This window comes from Sceloporus undulatus, chromosome 2 (genome assembly GCF_019175285.1).
Source record: "Sceloporus undulatus isolate JIND9_A2432 ecotype Alabama chromosome 2, SceUnd_v1.1, whole genome shotgun sequence".
Classification (NCBI taxonomy): Eukaryota; Metazoa; Chordata; class Lepidosauria; order Squamata; family Phrynosomatidae; genus Sceloporus; species Sceloporus undulatus.
Window position 1 is genome coordinate 2,269,674 of NC_056523.1, and position 20,148 is coordinate 2,289,821.

The 20,148-nt window shown below is 45.2% G+C and overlaps 1 protein-coding gene across 3 annotated transcripts; it reads left to right on the plus strand.

Annotated features, from left to right (window-relative positions):
• Window positions 1-12,687: 12,687 nt before the first annotated feature.
• LOC121923022 (zinc finger protein 347-like) lies at window positions 12,688-20,148 on the plus strand. 3 transcript variants are annotated; one of them, XM_042453120.1, is made up of 6 exons: window positions 12,688-13,025; window positions 13,933-13,970; window positions 14,498-14,589; window positions 14,852-14,961; window positions 16,883-17,003; window positions 18,968-20,148. In XM_042453120.1, the coding sequence occupies exons 4-6, from the start codon at window positions 14,926-14,928 to the stop codon at window positions 19,855-19,857; spliced, it is 1,047 nt and encodes a 348-aa protein (XP_042309054.1). In that variant the 5' UTR covers window positions 12,688-13,025; window positions 13,933-13,970; window positions 14,498-14,589; window positions 14,852-14,925; the 3' UTR covers window positions 19,858-20,148. The 3 variants fall into 3 exon arrangements, with proteins under 3 accessions (XP_042309054.1, XP_042309053.1, XP_042309055.1); XM_042453121.1 differs by having other exon boundaries at window positions 12,727-12,746; XM_042453119.1 differs by having other exon boundaries at window positions 12,688-14,060.

The window sequence follows — 20,148 nt, forward strand, 5'->3', positions numbered from 1 at the left end:
TGAGCCTTGGATGTAAGTGGGATATCATCATACACAGATCTATCTTATCTATTCTATCTATCATACCTACTATACACACTCACGCTGTGTGTCTGAGCCCTTGGATGGTACAGTGGGGAGAGCTATATATACACATTACCACACCACATTCCATTACACATACTATCTATTTACCATACTATACACATCCAAACACACACTAGTGTGTGCCTGGACATTGAATTGGGATTATAATCACCACACACACACCATCTTATATTATTATATCTATCTACCTAACCCATATACAGACAACACCTGTGGTATCCTTGGAAGGTAAATGGGATCTTCTATTACACACAGATACGATTACATCTATCTATCTATCTATCTATCATATTCCAACACCATCATCCAATTTCCATACACACATCCCTGTGTAACCCTGTGAAGGTTAAGTGAGATCCCACAAACACCACAATCTATCTATCTATTTATCTATTCCACTACACCACAAACACTGTATGAACCTTGGAAGGTCAGTGGATATATTTATCACACCATATGCAACATACAGTTCCGTATCTATCTATCTATCTACTCTATACACAAACATACTCACACTGTGTGACACTGTGATGATAAGTGGGATATATAATATATATACACACACACATATGTACACACCAGCTACTCTATTTTATCTATCTATATATATATACACATCACACCACAGAGTGTGTGACCCTTGAAAGTTAAGCGGGATACACAGATCTATCTATTATCTACTCTATCATGGCTATCTCATCTACTACACACTCACAAATAACACATTTCTGTCTACTTTGTCTATCTACCATATCCATACCACACACACCCGTGTGAAGCCTTGGAAAGGAGGCCATTCCTTGCTCCCATCCAAGAAAGAAGCATCCACTCACCAGACCCCAGGAGACTCCCAGCAGCCAATGGCTCCAAGAGGAGAGTATCCCTCTTTCCAACCCCAGAAAGCCACAGATGGGGTCCCTGCCAGTCCCCCAGCACTTACCTCCTCCTCTTGCAAAAACGCCTTTCCTTCCCAAAGCAATTACAAACGGCCACTTCCTCCACTCCAGCCGGAAATGACGTCACAGGGTGCATCTCTGTTCTCCTCTCCCACCGCTTCCATGAACACATTCCTTCAATGACTGCCTCTCATCAGGACTCGATGGTTGGCTGTTTGGAGGACCCTCTTTGTCCTGACAGGATAATCAGCTAGGAAAGCGGACAGGAGAGAACCAGAGAGAGAGGCCCAATGAAATGTATAAAGAAGGCATTCCCCCCTGAAAATTAAGAATAACAAGATAATACGGGACTCTGGGAATAACAGGCTCATGCCATGAAGAAACCCCACTGGGCAAACCTCTGATGGCCAAGACAGTTCACACTTACCTCAGCCTCAGGGTGAAGGCGGTGGGCAAACCTCCTCTGTAACCACACCATGGCCTACGAAAACCCACCATGAGAGGGTGGGCCTTAGTTTCACCATGACGTCAGTAAGCCATTTGAAAGGCAAGACAACAAATTATATTGTGTCAAGTCAACACTCTCTCATCCTCAGAAGAAGGCAAATGGTAAACCTCTCCTGAAACACACCTTGCATAAGAACACCACCATTGGCAGAGGGTTGCCTTAGTGGTCACTGAGTCAAAGCCATTTGAAGGCAGTATAACAAATATTATTTACAGTTATTAGTAAACCATTTGTGTTAAGTCACACCTCTCTCAGCCTCAGTGGCGAATGTCTTCTGTTGGTGAAACCCTCCTCTGAACACAACCTGGCCAGGAAAAACCCCAATGAGAGGCGTGGCCTTAGGGTACACCAATGAGTCCAGAATGCACATTGGAGGCAGAAAGAGAAACAAATAATTATTGTGCAAGTAGGAGTTGCCATAGCGCGCCGGGACCTCCAAAACACAACGGGAAAAATGTAGGACAAAAATTTTCAACATTAGGAACACACAAAAAAATGTGTCCTAACATTGTGAAAACTTCTGTCCTAACACTTCTCCCCTGGCCGCATCGCTGGCAGGGGACAAACGCGAAGCCAATCGGTCGAGGGAAAGACCTCCACATTAAGGAGGCTTTCCCTCCCCGCCTGGGCCCCAGGCCTCACCCGCGATCGGATAGGCCCGGCATCGGGGCCTCCCTCATCTCATGCGCCCGGCTGGTGACCAGGAAGGATGGGGCAGGACGCCAGCGGCGATCGGCGGGGCCTCCCCATCGTCCTTCTGGTCCCCGGCTGGGACCAGGAAGGAGGGGAGGACGACCGGCGGCGATGGCTGGCAGCCTCCCCTCGTTTCCTGGCCCCGGCTGGGACCAGGAAGGCAGGGGAGGACGCCGGCGTGCGACTCGCGGGGGCCCTCCCTCTAGTTCCTCGTGCCCCCCGCTGGGACCAGGACGGAGGGGAGGACGCCGGCGGCGATTGGCTAGCAGCCTCCCCTCGTTCCTGGCCCGCCCGCTGGACACAGGTAAGGCGGGGAGGGGGATGGTCGCCGGCGTCGCGATCGCGGGGGGCCTCCCCCCTCGTTCCTGGCCCGGCTGCTGACACAGGAAGGCAGGGGAGTGAAAGCCCGGCGGCGATTGGCTGCAAGCCTCCCCTCGTTCTCATGGACCCCCGCTGGGTGGGACCAGTGAAGGAGGGGAGGAGTCCCGGCGGCGATCGCGGGGGCCTCTCCCCATCGTTCCCTGGCCCCGGCTGGGACAGGAAGGAGCGGGGGAGAGGACGGCGGATGCGGCGCGAGCGAGTCGCGGGGGCCCCTCCACCTCGTTCCTGGCCCCCGCTGGGACCAGGAATGGAGGGGAGAGGATCGCCGGCAGGGACGATGGCCGCAGCCTCCCCTCGTTCCTGGGCCCCCAGGCTGGGACCAGGAATGATGGGAGGACGCCGGCGGCGATGGCGCCAGCCTCCCCCTCGTTCCTGCCCCGGCTGGGACCAGAGAAGGTAGGGGTAGGACGCACCGACTGCGAATGGTTGCCGCGGCCTGTCCTCCCTTCCTTTGGCCCGGCGTGGTAACCAGAGAAGGAGATGGGTAGGACGCCGGCGGCGATGGACCGCGAGCCTCCCCCTCTTCCTGCCCGCGCTGCGGACCAGGGAAGGAGGGGAGGAAAGCCGGCGGCGATGGCCGCGGGCCCCTGTCCCTCCTTCTATTGGACACCCGGGCTTCGGGGACCAGGAAGGAGGGGGAGGAGCCATGCAGCGAATCGCCAGCACGCCTCTCCATCGTTCTTTCCTGTCCCCAGTGGCAGGCCAGGAAGGAGGAGGAGGACTGCAGGAGGGAGGCGGAGAGGTTTGCGACGTCTGCGCCCAAGAGTCGCCGACGCCTCCCATGCAGCCTCCTCCGCACCAGGCCTCGCCTGCCTTCCTTTTCTTCCGCCAGACGGCCCATGCGCAGGGGAGGAGGGGAGGAGGGCAGCGAGGCGCGCCCCAAGGGTTGCACCAGCAACCCCGCTGGCAACCGGGCTTTTCCCGGTTTTTTGGCTGCACCCGTGCCTGTGACCCAGCTGGCAGGTAGGGTGCACGCCACAAAACCTGGGAAAAAAAAAAAGGAAAAAAAAACCCGGTTTGCAACCGCCGGGTTCATTTTATGGCAACCCTATGTGCAAGTCCCACACACTCTCTCAGCCTCCAGCAGAAGTGCGGCAATATGTAAACCTCCTCTGAACACACCATGGCTACAGAAAAAACGCCACGGAGGATGGTTGTCCTTAGGGTCACCATGAGACAGAACGAAGCCATTTGAAGGCAGGAACAGCCCTCTCACATCTAATCTCTCACATTCAGGGGAAATGCCCATGGGCATCTCTGGTTCGCCCTTTCCCTTCCTAGCTATCTATCCTTCAGGACAGAGGGGAGGTCCTCCAAACAGCCACCATCGAGTCCTAGAGATGCAGCAGGGAAGGAAGTGTTCAATGGACACGGGGAGAGGAGTAGAGCAGCTGCACCCTCTTGACGTCCATTTCCTGTGGAGAAAGTGCCGTTTGAATTGCTTTGGGAAGGAAGGCTTTTGCAAAGGAGGGAGTGTAGGTGTCTGGGGGATTTGTAGGACAACCCATCCTTGGCATTTCTGGGTGGAAAGAGGATTCCTCCTTTGTGAGCACATGCTGCTGGGAGGCCCTCCTGGGGTCTGGGAGGGAGGCTTCTTCTTGGGATGGGAGCAAGTGAAATGCCTCCTTTCCACAGGCTCACAACGTTTGTTTTTGTGTTGTGTGTGTGTATAGGTAAGATAGATTATTTATCTGTCTATCTATCTATAATCTACTCATCTATTCATCTATCTATCTATCAATTGTGTATATGTTTGTGTGTCATAGATAGCATCGCGCTATAAATAGATAGATAGATAGATCTTTGTTGGTGTCCACACTTACCATCCAAGGGACCACCAGTTGGTGTGTGTTTGTGTGTGTGTCGTGTGTGTGTATATTTATTTATATCATAATAAATAATACTATATATATATATAATAACCCACTTCCACTTACCAACACTCCCCCTTTTGTTGTGATTACTCAGGGGTATGTGGATGGATAGATGGGATATGATAGATAGATGTTCTCTCTGTGTGTATCATATCTCCCACTTACACTTCCAAGGGTCACACAGTGTTGTGTCCTGTCATAGTTTAGGTAGATAGATATCTACATAGGTGGGTGTTCCTGTGTGTGTAGGTGTAGCATACATTTAAACAGCAATACCTACCAAAGAGAACCCGCAAGCTGTTTTAATTTTGGCCCGTACTGTCATGTGGCCCATAGTTTACTTTACTTTGGACCTGGGGTCAGAACAACCCTGTTGGACCCTACAGTTTGTTGATGGAATTTCCGCTGCCATCTGCTCCTTGACAGCCATACAATATCTAGTAAGGGGTGCTGGCGAGAGAAGTTGTATTATTCACAATCACCCACTCTTGGGGGGACCAACATTTAGCCTCAGGGACTAAATCTTGTGAGTTAATATCCAGCTAGAGAGGTGATTTTGATTTTCTACTATGAAACAAAGCAAAGGAACCAACAAAACAGAACATTATGATTTTTGTTTTAATGACAAGAACCTCAACGAGACCCTTTTATGAAACAGGGCATAACCATGATCTTTCAAAAGCACACTCAACATTTCTGCTTCCTTCTTCCTATCAGTCTACCTTTAGTGTCACTTTTCTCTTTTCCTGCTACCTTCCACATTTCTACACAGCGTCATCCATATTTTCCGTTTACCTCATGTCATCATCACTATGTGCCCAAATATGCTACTTCCATCATTTATTTTTATTGTTTTTTAGGGAAAGTGTATTTGCTTCTCAGAAGTCCATTTAAACTGTCTTTCGCGTGCGTCTCATGGACGACTATAATAAATGTATGTCGATTGCCAAAACACACCCCATTTCTATCTTTTGCAAGGTGCACATAGTCCTCCGGATAGTCCTCTAAACGTAGGAGAGAGCATAGGAGAACTACAATGACATTCCTCCTCCAATGGAAGGACAAGAAGGCAGAAACTGCAGGAGAGACGACTTTGAAACAGGGGGTTTTGCCATTCTCCTCTTTGTGATGCACGAAAAAAAAAGACACAATAAATGGGTAATAGAAACTAAAAATAAAAAAAAAAAAACAACTGTCAGTCTGGTGATGCCAGTTTGGATAGATCAGAAGGCATTCCTCTGTCCTTCGCGTTCTGTCTACCGTTAAATCAAGCGTGTTGTTTCCTGCCAATCTTGAACTTCCTTCCCCTCAGTTTATTTAGTACACAAACTTTAGAACTTCTGTGGCCTCAGTCCCAGTGTTCCTAACAACAGTCAAAAAAACTTTATTGAAAAACATCTATAGTCAGAACAGATCACATTCGACCTTTAAAGCCAAGACCTGCCACCGCACAGCCAACAAACAATACATGAAAACTCAAAGCCTACAATTCACCCTTCTGCTCTTAAGCCTCACAACCAAAACTAGCAACCCCCCTTCAATTGTCCACAGTCTCGTCCCCCACGCTGTTACACCAAGTCCCCTTTGTCCAACGCTCTCACAACACAGTATTGGTCTCCGGCCCCAGACAATGCCCAAGCAACGCTATCGCCCCCGCTATTCAGGTTACTACTGTCCAACATATCTCACAACAAGCTATCATTCCCATTTACACTGTTTCTAGCCACCTGCACACTGAAGTCATCCCCCGCAAGCTCAGCTAACCTACAACACGTACCTCAAAGCCAGTTAGCTTCTTATACTATTAAACATCAAAACCACAAACTTAACAAAATACAATTTTTGGAACACACGAACCACAGAAGCCTGACAGAATCCATGCCGACAAGCATGGTTCTGGACAAACCCGCCAACTCAGGGCCAGGCCTAGTGGGACTGGGCTTTCCTGCCAATGGTTGTCCTCATCAGAGTGTCAGTTCAGGAAAGACTTCGTTCCTATTCATGCTGCAAGCATTAAACCACTGGATTTTTAGACATGATTGGCTCCCATCATTTGGTGGAGGGGAGGCATGTGATATCAGGTTCAAGAGCCATCCATGAACTGACAGCAATTCCTATTGATTTATATGTTTGGTTTTTCAATATTTTTTATGTTCCTCCATGGGCTTTCTTCTGGTGGTCTCCCTGTCTATATTTGCGTAAAAGAGCTCTGACCACCACTAGGCTGAGAACTCCAAAACATTTTGTCCATATTGTTAGCCATGCCCTAGATTTTATGCCATTTACAGGCTGTATTATAGACTGCATGACAAAGGGCCAGCTTGGGGCCGGAGTGGGTGTTTGTGCATCATGCCTGACGCATTGCTCCGACTCTGCCACCATGCCAGCATAACAAGCCTGAGCCACTGCAACCACGTGGCAGGGCAGCGTCAACCGCACTCACTCTGGTGATTCAACTCCAAATGATACAGCGCCAAAAGTATTATGCGCAGGAAACATTGTGAGTGCTAGCAGCTATGGCACCCTTTTTTGTGGCTGCCTTTTGATTAACACGGAAAAAGGCCAGATCGGGGTCAAAAACGGCAATGTCATTTGCTGCAGGTCCCGATACGGCACTAAAAGGGGCAGCCTGTCAAAGCCCCTTAGTAATGCACAACTGGGAAGCTCTATGTGAAGAGTTTCCATGTTCTAACCAAAATCTCCCCTCACACAAGAAATTTAGATCATCACGTGACTCAGAGGACTCAGAATTATAGCCTTTGTCTTTTTCTGATATGCCTATTGTTCAAGATCCACAGGAGATAAAAGGCAAAGCAGAATGGGGAGAACATTCAGCATCATGCCCCAGATATTCTGAAGTGATCAAATCATATTTGGGGATGCTCCCATGTGCTTTTCCTTACTCCTTAACTTAATCACACTGTGGATGAGGTATTATTCTCTATGCCAGGTTGACCATTTGGGGATGTCCGTCTTATATTCACAAAGGAAGAATGGGAACTGTTGGAATCGCGAACCCAGAAGATTTGTTATTACAACGAGGGTTGAATGATGGCAAAAATTACTCAGAATGTTTCCATCCTCCCTGGGTACCGGAATTTTTAACCCATTTGCATTTTCATCTAACAGAGATGGTTGGTCCTCTGCACACTATATTATTTTCATAACACCAATGATTCCACTAATCATTGCCGTGGCACCCCAATCATGTAGAAATCTTTGAATTGAGGATGTTTTAGGTGACTCACTAAGAGCTCTTTTAGATCCTATCAAGGATTCTCAAATACTACCAATTTCTAAACTGCCAATCCTAGGATTTTTCCATAGCACAGGAACCTTTTTGGTTCACAATATTCCTCAACAGCCATCCCCAGAGGAAGTTTACTGATTTTCTTGGTCCCTCTATCAGCATCTTTCTAAGCCTTCTGGACAGGCTTCCAGTTTTCCTTTTGGGAAAAACTGTTTTCCCCTGGTTCTACAATGTCCCAACAAAAGGGCCCAACAGTGGCAAAACTCCCCCATCTTCCCAGAAGGATGTGGTGTGGATTTATTGATGAGCAAAAACAATGGGAAAATGCAACTCTGAGATCCTCCTGGGAGTCCACGAGTGGCCCCCTTATACCACAACATTGTCCATACTCTGCCCATTAGAGATGTCTCTAAGGCGTTTTTAAGGCTTCTCTATCATGGACCTTGAGCCTAACCAAAACATTGGATCCTGACTCCCCACAACGCCTCATTCTTCAGCCTTCCTATTGATTTCTATTGTAGGTTTATTCCTTTCTCACAACATGCATCTCAAAGTGCTCATCGTTCCGCATCACACTCATGTGTATAAAATAAAATAATAAAATTCATTATGTATTTTCTACCAGCTTGTCTGTGATGAGACAATCAAAATAAATATGTTTTATATGTCTTTTAATAGGTACTTTTAATTGTAACATGTTTAATCCTGTTTTTAAGGGGGGAAGGAAGGGAAGGGAAATTTGTGATATAATGTTGTTGAATGTGGATATTTTAATGTGTTGTTTGAGCCATTCTCACCAAATGCATCTCAAAGTGTCTCCTCTTCCTGCTTCACAACTATTCATGTGATCTAAACTAAATAATAACAATAAAACGTACAGTGGTGCCCTCGGTGGTTAAGAATACTTCGTAACGCGGCCGCTTTCGTACACGACCGAAAAGCCTTTTGTAAGACCGAATTGCCTATACGCTACATGGGGGAAACAAAAAAAAGCCGCGATTTTCCGTGGCGAAAAGACCGTAAAAAAAAAGCACCCAAAAGTTTTTTCGTAACCCGAAAAAACATTAGTAAACCCGAAACAATAATTCCCCTATGGGCATTTTTTTCGTATCCCGAAACATTTCGTAACTTGGGGTATTTCGTTATCCCGAGGTACCACCTGTATTTTTTATCCTGCTTTCTGGTTACAGAAAATCACAAAACGCTCACCAAACACATTAACAAATCATCCACATTCACACACATTATATCACAAATTCCCCCCTTAACACAGGATATTAAACAATGTTTACAATTTTAAAATAACCTATTAAAACAGAAAATAACATACAGCGAAGACAATCGGTGTGGCAACATTATCAAAGCGGATTGAGGGGGGCAGTCATTCTGTGGCCTAGTCCACTTTTATTCAGGAACCAGCCTGCTGGGGACAGCTTATTTTTATATATGCCAAAGAGAAAGAGAATGAAAATGAAAAAGCGCTTTATAATAAAAGGTTAATAAATAATAATAATAATCTAATATACTAATCAATAAATAATTATAAATATCAATATCATTGAGTTCCCCCCAGAACATATTAAGGGTTGTTTATAAGCAGTTTATGACCCATACAACTCATGAAAGGGTAGGGAAGGAAGGGAAGAGGACACAGAAACTTTTATCTGAATATGATAGGAAATAAACATGAACCCATCTGACGACGTGGTGCTGGACGAAGAGTGCTTAGGACACCATGGATTTTCTATAAAGACAATAAATGAATCTGAGGACCCGTTTTACACAACGGGCCACCCCTAGGACCGACTCAGTCCTTGCTAGTGTTAGAAGAAAGGGGGCATACTCATTCCAGTAGGCCCCTTCAACCCTAGCACGGCTGACGATCCCCGTAACAACTAAACTACGCTCACGATTCGCAACCGACCTCAACGTTCCGGCGGCGCGGGTAGGTTGTGACGTAAGTGCGCACCAACCACCGAGGAGCGCATTTTCCGTGGCCTCGGTATAAGAGCTACCGTTTCGGAGAGCTACGTTCCGACTTTTGCATCGCTGAGCGCAGACCTTTAGATTTGAATGTCGGCCAGATTGACTCACGGTGAAGGAAAAAGCGAGCCAAGACGTGCACTCTTCTCACTCCTCCCTGCATAAAAGTCGCACGGTTTTTTTTTTTTTGTTTTATGTCCTGTTGGTTTGTATGGGGCTTGACAGCCCAAGGAAATCCCTTTCCACGCCGTGGGGAAGAGCGGCCTTTTGTCCACTTACCCCCCCCCATGGCATGAAACAGCAGACGGGGATATGTGCCTACAGAAGATGACGATAGGGACACTGACGGAACCGATGCGGCAGGGGAAACAGGGAGGAAAGGGGCGAGCGAGCAGAACACCTTCCAACGGACGGAGGACCCGCCTCCTAGAGCAGATCAGGTCTGAAATCTCGAAAGCCCAAGAAGCAAGATTACCCAATTGGGCTATCCTAATTTGGCCACAAAAACCAAAACATTTAGAGGCATAATCCTTATAGAAGAAAACCATGCTCTGGAAGTGAACACAGCAGAAAAAAACGGAAGCAACAAAAAGACAAAAAAAAAGGAAAAAAGACTGCAAGGCAGATGGAGATACACTCCATTAAAAGTCACACGCTTGAATTACAGACTAAGGAGAGAGAGTATTTAAGTAGTTAGAGTGTTTATGGACAAAGGTTTCTTTGTTATGTTAGAATCTCTCCATGGCTTTTGCCATGATTGAAGGCAATTAACCAACTCATTCTTTTCCTACTTGAGTTTTGTTAGCCCATGTTTTCTTCCCCTCTGCTCTTCTTAATGCTGAGATTCAATTTGTCTTCTCCTTACCCTCTTTAGCACCACCTTGTGAAGCAGCATCAGAGCTTCCAACAGGCGTAGAAAGAGAAAGATAAAATGCCAGCCACGTGGGAAATGTTTTGTTTTTTACAGGCCACAGGCCTTTTGAACATCCCGGTCACCACAAGGAGACAAACCACCCACATGACAGCAATGTGGGGCAAAAGTTTTTTGTTACATCACAGGTTTACAGATGTTCCAGTAAAGAACTTCACATTGTTTTGAAATATTAGTTGGAGGTCAGACATTAATATTCCTCTTTCAGAGTGGTAAATCTCAATTGCTACATGGGAAATCACTTTAATATCACCTCCATTGCTATAACCCAGGGGTAGGCAACCTGCGGCCCGCGGGCCAGATGCGGCCCGGCAAGGCCTTGGGACCGGCCCCAGCCGATTGCCGCCGGGGCCTTTGGGGGACAATTGTCTATAGAAGCCTCAGAAACATGCATTTATATTAACATTTTTTAAAAAATCAGCAATTTTTTTTCGCGTGTCCTCCATTTTTTTTAAAAAAGTGGCTCCCATTTGAAAATTTTGTCCTACATTTGTCCTGGTTTATTTATATATTTAATTTTTAAAAAAATATTTAATTATTTATTTTTTGGCTTCGGCCCCCCAGTTGTCTGAGGGACAGCAACCCGGCCCCCGGCTCAAAAAGGTTGCCTACCCCTGCTATAACCAGTTGACAAGGTGATCAGTGATAGGGTGGAAGCTACCATAGATTAGATCAGGTGCTATTCTGATTGATCACATAATCCACCATGATCCTCCTTTTAGACAGTTCTCATCGACTGCTTCAGGTTTTCAGTGGCTGACTTGCTATAGTCCATACAAGATGTCATTAAAAAGAGACTTAGACCCAACATGGTTAGAAGGCAGGTGCCTGCCATCACATCGGTTCTGCTCCATAAGAGAGCAGCTAGAATGGCGGCCATCCTCACATTAAGAGGCTGTTGAGGGGAGTTTCCAACAGGGCCCAGCCCACCAGACATCGTTTTCCAACTTGGGACGTGAACACAGTCTTAAAGGCTTTGATGATTGGGCCGATCCAGTCCCTTCGGGAGGCCTTCCTCAAACACCTCTCCCTCAAGGTCATCTTACTCACAGCCATTCCCTCTGCCAGTCGGGTATCAGAGCTGGGGGCCCTGTTGGTACGTAAAGACTTGTGTATTTTTAGACCAAACTCAGCGTGCCTTTGTCCAGACCCTTCCTTCATGCCTAGGGTCAACTCAGCCTTTCAGGTGTCACAGGACATTCTCCTGCCTTCATTCTGCTCCAATCCTAAGAAGGACTTGGAAAAAACCTGGCACACATTGGATGTGTGCAGAGCCCTCACAAATCAATCAAGCGGACTTCAACCTTAGGTCATCTGAGATGTTCCTTTCCTTTCGCCTGGGCTGTTTGGGGTGCAAGGTACCAGTCTCGACTCTGAGTAAGTGAATCAGGACTTGAATTCAAAAGAGCTACTGAACTCTTGATCTCACTCCACCCGAGGGGTTGATGGTGCACTCAACCAGGAGTACATCTACCTCTGCGGCCTGGACCACTAGCGCTTCCCTGTCAGATATTTGCAGGGTGGCCACATGGAAGTCGCCTTGGACCTTCATAAGACATTACAAACTGGACGTGTCTCAGTCCGCTGAGGCGTCATTTACAAGGAGGGTCCTCCAACAGATTGTGTCGGGGCCACAATCTTCTAGCAGCACTTCCCTCCCGGTTCAAGAGGGCTTTTGTAAATCCCAGAATACTGTACAGGAGGTTAGGGCCCTGTCTGCTGGGAAAACGAACGTTGGTACTTACCCATGATACGTTCATTTCCAGCAGACAAGGGTCCTAGCATCCTGCCCACCCGGGTGCTGCCTGCGGCCTCCGACCCTGCCTGCCTGTTGGTGGACCTGCCTTGTTCTTCTTCTTGTTGTTGTTGCTGGATTGGTTTTTCTGAGTTTTTGTTTGTTCTTGGACTAGTTTTTTCTAAAGTGTTCTAGTTAACCCTTAGCTGATGTTACTAAAGTTCAGTTCCTTGATTTACCTTACTAGTCGCTTGGCTTGTTATTGACTGAGGCCCAGGGGGCTAGCTCCTCCCTATATAGGGGCCGGTCTTTTGTTTATTGTCCCTGCCTCCAGGAGCAAATAGGAGGAGGTAAACCCAGAATACAGGATGTTAGGACCATCGTCTGCTGGAAATGAATATATCACGGGTAAGTAGCAACTTTCGTTTCTATTTTAATGCTTTTGCATGCTTTTAATTGTATTACTCTTTTAAATTACAAGTCGCTTTGAGTCCCAGCTTTTGGGGGAAAGCAGGATATAAATAAATATAAGAAGAATCACAGATTTTGAAGAGACCCCCAATGGTCATCTGGTCCATCCACCTGCCATACAGGTACATGCAGTCAAAACACTCTTGACAGATGACCTCCGATCCAACCTCTGTTTAAAAACCTCCAAAGAAGGAGACTCCACTAATCTCCAAAGAAGTGTGTTCCACAGTTGAACAGCTCTTACTGTCAGGAAGTTCCTCCTAATGTTGAGTTGGAATCTCTTTTCCTGTAATGTTTTTATTTAATTTTATTTCTTTTGAGAGTCATAAAAACATGTAGTACACATTCATCTCCCTGACAATAATCTACAAAGACAACATATAAAACCAAAGAATACATACATTGTGAAGTCAGAGGCTTTCATGGCTGGCGTCCATAGTTTTTTGTGGGTTTTTCGGGCTATGTGGCCATGTTCTAGAAGACATAAATTAACTAAACTTAAAGAATATTAACTGGCAATCAATTGTTACTTCGTCATGCACAGTCTTCTTGGTATTAAACTCTGGTTATTCAAGGTTTCCATAGTATCTCATCTTGTAGCTGATCTTTTTATTTATGCAGTTTTCTAATTCTAGTTTCCTAGTTCAATCACACTATATGTATTTTCATTCTAATACTGATTTCTAGCTGGACATCCTAAAACAATGTTTTTTAAGATACTCCATCTCATTATTGTCACAGTGGATCTAACATCAATATATTTCCCTGTTTTTGTTTTAGATGTTACACTACTAACTCCCAATCCTCTGCAAATTTCTCAATTTTCTGATTGCGTACAAGTCTCATCAATTTATTCATTTCCATAACATCTAGTAGCTTTGACAGACAATCCTCTAATGAAGGCATTGTCACAGATTTCCTTATTGTTGCATAGACCTGTCTTGTAGAATAAAATTCTATCATGTTTTAACCCCATGATTGATCTAAGATGTTCAGCAAAAAGGTTTCTGGTTTAAATTCTATATTTTCTTGTAGAATTACATTTATTGCATGGTGTATTTGGGGTGTCTCTCCCTTTCTGCCTTCATCACCAACTTTCTTCTCTTCTGGCCTTTTTCTCCAGCGTCCTCCAGCTTTTCCTACTAGAAATAGAATAAGAGGGTAAGTTTCTGTCCTTTCCCTGCATTAACATTTCTTCCTAGGCTGAGCTTGTCGTTCATTTAACTCTTGGAGGACAAAGAAAGACTGAAGGTAACAATTTATTCCCCCCCCCCCCCCCCCCTCATTCCTGCAAACCTTAAATTCTCATCCCTGGTAGGACCTGGAGATAGGATCCCATGCAAAAACACTGTGGCTGGGTAAATAACAGCCAATGGGTTGGCGCCCAATTCCCTTCCAAGGGAGGCTGAGGGACAGTAATGGCTTTTGGGAAGGGTGTGTATAAATATTTATTTTCTTTGCCTTTGGGTGATTCTCCTGTGGCCCTCCAGGTATTGATGAATTGCAACTCCCACTAGCCTTTTGGACAGCATACCAAATAACCAACACGTATAGGGTTACAGGATTCCCGTTCTGGCCTCAGAGCTAAATTTTGTGCACAATCCTGCTAGTGTGGGGATAGGATTAGGTTTGGGGGTTTTCCTAACAAAGGAAAGAATCCAACAGAAGAGCATTCTGTTCTTGTTTAGTGCTTTCAGATTGTCTTCCATCTTGGGCAACCCTATGAGTGAATGACCTCTAAGAGACCCTGTTGTTAACTGGTTCAAACAGTTCTTGCAAGGTTAGTATTTTGGCTTCCTTCAGTCATTCCATCTATACCGCATGCTTTCTCTTCCACTTTACTAACCATAACCGCCTTTTCTAGTGAATCATGTCATCTCATGATGTGTCTAAATATGACAGCTTCAAATTAGTTATTTTATCTTTTAGGGAAAGTTCTGGTTTGATTTGCTTTCAGACCCATTTAATTGTCTTTTTGGTGGTTCAAAGAAGATGGCATAAATGTGGGCACATGTGAAACAGCTTTCTTTTACCTTTTGCAGGTGGCCAGAGGTCCGGGATAGGCCTGTTGGGTCTCCAAACAAGGAGAGGAGAATCTCCATTAGATTACTTCTCCATGGAAGAAACTGCTATAAAGAAGCTCTTGGGACAGGTTAGCCTTCACCACCACCTCTTTTGAGATTGAACCATTGGGAGGGTTCTGCAACAGAGAGTCTCAAACAGTTGATACCAAGGGCATAAGGATTCCCTCCTCCCAAAGTGTAGTTCAATTTTTCCTCCCATGAACTGAATCTTAGGTTTGTCCGTCTGGGATATGATGGGTGGCCAGATACCATCCTCTGTCCTGCAGTGGCTCAGTTGATCAGTGTTTCCTGCCATCTTACCTTTCCTTTCTCTCCCCCTGGTGAATCAGGGCTGAGGTGGTGGGACTGGACTTCAGGGACTCCTCAGGATTGTCCACAGGGCTCGCTCTATACTTGTGTTAACATCAAATCCATGGCCTTTAGGTGGGATTGGTGCCCCCATTTTGGTAAAGGGTTCAGGCTGCTGGCTTTGAGACTGAGAGACAGCAATTTCTAATTGTTTAATTAGTTCTTGTATTTTTACTACCAGGAATGGGAAGAGATCTTTGTGGTATTCTCTGCTTTTTGTGCCAAAATAGTTCCACTTATGTACCAAATGGAAGTTAAGGAAGTGTAAATCCAAAACATTTGCAGGACACAAGACTTGGCAAGGCTGCCCTAGATGTAGAGTAGTAATGGATGTTGGGAAAACATATGTGGGAAACCTCACATGTAATATATAAAATTTCTCTTCTCATGAGAAAGTTAATTCATTAGGGAGCTGGTTTGTAAGCTTAGCTTCTGTCTCATGTTCTGTTCTTCAAAATGCTCTGAACCCATGGCTTTTAGGCAAGGTTGGTGCCACCACTTTGGTGGAGGAAGGCAGCTGACAGTCAAGTGGTAGACCATCACGAACAGCAGCAATTGCTAATTATTTAATTGTCCCTGATAGGGATGGAAGGAGAATCTTGTGGTATTCTCTGCCTTAGGGGCCCAAATAATTAACTAATGTGTCCAAATAGCTGGAAATATTAGGAGTAAAAATGCAAAACATCAGCAGCACACTAGACTGAGCAAGGCAGCCCTGGAAACATTCCAGCTAGTAATCATATTGGGAGGATCTATGTGGAAAATCTCCTACGTGTTTGAATTGCCCTGGGAAGGAAGCCTTTTGGAAAGGAGGACGGTACGGTAAGTGCTGGGGGATTGCAGGGACCCCATATTGGCTTTCTGGGTGGAAAGAGGGCAGGAGAGGAAAAAGGATCCTCCTTTGGAGCCATGGCTGCTGGGAGGTCTCCAGGGGTTTGGAGGAAGGCTTCTTCTTGGGATGGAAGCAAGGAAAGCCTCCTTTCCAAAGTTCACACAGTGTCTGTGTGTGGATGGAGGGATGGATGGATGGATAGATGTGTGTGTTTGTGTATATATATATCTCCCACTTACCTACCAAGGGTCACACAGTGTGTGTGCGTATAGATAGGTAGATAGATAAATAGATAGATGTGTGTGTATGTATCCCACTTACCTTCCAAGGGTCACACAGTGTGTGTGTGGATAGATAGATAGATAGATGTGTGTGTGTGCGTGTGCATGTGTATATCGACAATGGAACACACTCCCTCGGAGTATAGTGCAGTCTCCTTCCTTGGGAGTCTTTAAACAGAGGCTAGATGGCCATCTGTCGGGGATGATTTGATCTGGATTTCCTGCATGAAAGGGGGTTGGACTTGATGGCCCTTGCGGTCTCTTCCAACTCTGTTATTCTATGATTCTATGAAAATCTCTCAACACATGAAAGCTAGTTCATCAGGGAGCCAGGCTGTAAACTTTTTTTCTTCCTCATGTGCTGTTCTATTCTTCAAGATGCAGGGAGTTAAAGAAAAGAAATGGGAGAATATTTAAATGTATCTATTTATATTTTGAAGCGATCAAACCCTGTTGGGGAGGCACCATGTGTTTTCCTTCACATTGGATCAGTTTCTTTCTCTGGATGAGGACTATTTTCTCTTGCAGGTGACCTTTGAGGATGTGGCTGTGTATTTCACAAAGACGGAATGGAACCTGCTGGATGAGAACCAAAGATCTTTGTACTGGGATGTCATGATAGAAAACTACGAGAATGTGTCCTCCCTTGGTAAGGAATCTGAATCCATTGCCTTTTCTATGGAGGGTCTTCTCCTAGCGCTTTTATTCCATTTAATTGTTATAGCAGCATCCTGTGGAATTTTGGGATTTGTAGTTTAGTAAGACACTAGACCTCAACAGTTGAGGATTTTCAAAACCCATTCCTAAATTGCCAGTCCTAAGATTTCATAGGGAGGGATCATGGCAGTTAATAGATACACTTGACTATAAGTCAACTTCATATATAAGTCGAGGGCAACTTTTGGAGCGAAAATTATGGGTTTTGATATAACCCATAAATAAATTGAGGGTAAAACTTGAGGGCCTGTAACAAACGATGGAGCAGAGGAAGACAATGCCAGAGAACATACAGAATTCCACAAGGCATAACTGTTTGTGCTCACCCTAAAGGTTGGATGTATGAGGTTAGGGGGAACACAGTGCTTCTTTTAGGTGCTCTCAGGCTGGATTAAGCTCTTGCCTTTCACCAGGGATGATTCCATTTTTAATAAGAGTTAGTACAGTATTTTGGCCTGTGCATAAGTCGATCTGGTTTGGGGGGGTTAAATTTTTGACTAAAATTTCTACACTTATATGTGAATATGTACAGTAATGCTTTTTGCCCCCAAATGCCCTTCAACACATTTCTAAGCATTCAGGGGTAGCTGTGTTGGCCATTTAACAAGTACAAACAAAAATCCATCAATGATACCTTTACTGGCCAACCAAAATGCACAATATATTTATAGTTTTTTGTGGGAGTTTTTGGGCTATGTGGCCATGTTCTAGAAGAGTTTCTTCCTGATGTTTCACCAGCATCTGTGGCTGGCATCTTCGGAGAATGCTTGCCTGGAAAGGAGTGTGTGTGTGTGTGTGTGTGTATACTGTGTGAACCTGGGAAGGCAGGAGTGATTTGCATGTGTAATGTTCTGTTGCTAATGGCAGTCCCCAGGGTGGGAGGGTCTGCAAAAGAGGACTAGTGTCTGCATGATTAGTGCTCATTGTCTAATCCTCTTTTGCATACCCTCCAATAGGTATGCAATAGGGAGTTTTTCAAAGTCCAGGAAATTTAAAGTCCTTCTAGGCTTCCAATTTCCTCTTGAGAAAAACACCTCCCCTGGCCCTTAAATGGCTCAAAGAGGGCCCAACAGTGCTGTCTCCACTTTCCCTAAGGGATGTTGGAGGATATTTAGAAGCAAACATTTACTTTTTCCTCCAGTGGTGCAATGGGAGGATGCCATGTGGGTTCCCTTGGGGACCCAGTATTTCTCCCAGTCCTCAAAAGTTGCCCATCCCTGTCTTAAGAGATTTCTGAAACCTTACCCTCACTAAAAAAAATTGTCCCAATCTCAGCTCATCCATGATGCTCTTGTGTAACATCCTCAGTCCATCCATCCCCCTTGATCAGCCTTTTCTATTTATATATTTATTATCTTGTCTTTCTCCCTAAATGGAACTTAAAGTGGCTTACAATAAAATTTCTTATTCCTGCTTCTGTCACAGATATTTTATAACAGCAACGGTAATATCTATTTTTTTACCCACCTCTCCCCATGGATTGAGGCAGGGAACAACAACAGACCAACAAATATGTATCATTTAAGAACACAGCATCAGTTAAAACATACAGCATCTCACTTTTGGCATCTCTTCCCTACCACTCTCACTTTCACCCAACCCCTCCCCTCCCAACTCACACACACAGAGTGATTCACATATTGAGAGATAACCAATGATCTGACAAATTTTAATGCCTGGTTTAAGTGAACTGTTGTGAATCAGCTCAGGTACTTGTTTTTAGACCTATCAGGAGGTTTCATTTAGCAATACCTATGAAGAGGGGAAAGGAGACACAGAAGCTCCTTTCTCTGATGTATCTTTTCCTTCTTGTGCTGGATTAACTCTATTGCTGCTCCTAGAGATCCGTCCCCTCTGAACGCTGAGATTCAGTCTTGTCTGTCCTTCTTTTTACAGGACAGCTTGTGAATCATACAGGAGAGAAACCACACAAATGCCAGCAGTGTGGAAAGTGTTTTGCTCAAAGGTCATACCTGAGGAAGCACTTGAGAGTCCACACAGGAGAGAAACCATACAAATGCCAGAAGTGTGGAAAATGTTTTGCTCAGAGGCCACACCTTGTGTCTCATAAGAGAGTCCACACAGGAGAAAAACCATACATATGCCAGCAGTGTGGGAAATGTTTTGCTCACAGGTCAACCTTTGTGATTCATGAGAAAAGCCATACAGACAATAAATCATACAAATGCGAACAGTGTGGAAAATGTTTTGCTCAGACATCAAGCCTTAGGAGACACTTGAGGGTCCACACCGGAGAGAAACCTCATGAATGCCAGCAATGTGGAAAGTCTTTTCTTCACAAGTCACAGCTTGAGAAACACCAGAGAGTCCACACAGGAGAGAAACCTTATGAATGCCAGCAGTGTGGAAAGTGTTTTGCTCAAAGACCTCACCTAGGGCAGCACTTGAGAGTCCATACAGGAGAGAAACCGCACAAATGCCAGCAGTGTGGGAAATGTTTTGCTGACAAGTCACACCTTGTCAAGCATCAGAGAGTCCATACAGGAGAGAAACCATACAAATGCCAGCAGTGTGGAAAATGTTTTACTCAGAAGTCACAGGTTAAGATACACCAGAGAGTCCACACAGGAGAGAAACCTTATGAATGCCAGCAGTGTGGAAAGTGGTTTACTCGCAAGTCAGTGATTGTGACTCATCAGAGAGTCCACACTGGAGAGAGACCATACAAATGCCAGGAGTGTGGGAAATGTTTTGTTCGCAAGTCAGTCCTTGTGAATCATCAAAGAGTCCACACAGGCGACGTACCATACACATGCCAGAAGTGAGAAAAATGTTTTGCTTGGAGCCCCTCATCCAGAGAGTACACACAGGAGAGAAACTCCATTGATCAGAATGGAGACTGCAGTTACGAAATCAGAAGAATAGGAAGGGCAGCTAGAACTAGACAACATCCTAAAGGTACAACTCAATATTAAAGTTAGAATTTTCCAGTCCATTGTATTTCCCATCACCATGTATGGACTGCAAGAGCTGGACAGTGAAGAAAGCAGACAGAAAATTAATTTATTTGAGATGTGATGCTTGAGAAGAGTGCTGGCGATACCATGGACAGCCAA

Coding starts and splice junctions, on each gene's coding strand:
- LOC121923022 (XM_042453119.1), top strand. CDS start 14,926: ATGGAAGAAACTGCTATAAAGAAGCTCTTGGGACAG. Junction 14,962..16,882: donor TAAAGAAGCTCTTGGGACAG/GTTAGCCTTCAC, acceptor TTTCTCTTGCAG/GTGACCTTTGAGGATGTGGC. Junction 17,004..18,967: donor CGAGAATGTGTCCTCCCTTG/GTAAGGAATCTG, acceptor TTCTTTTTACAG/GACAGCTTGTGAATCATACA.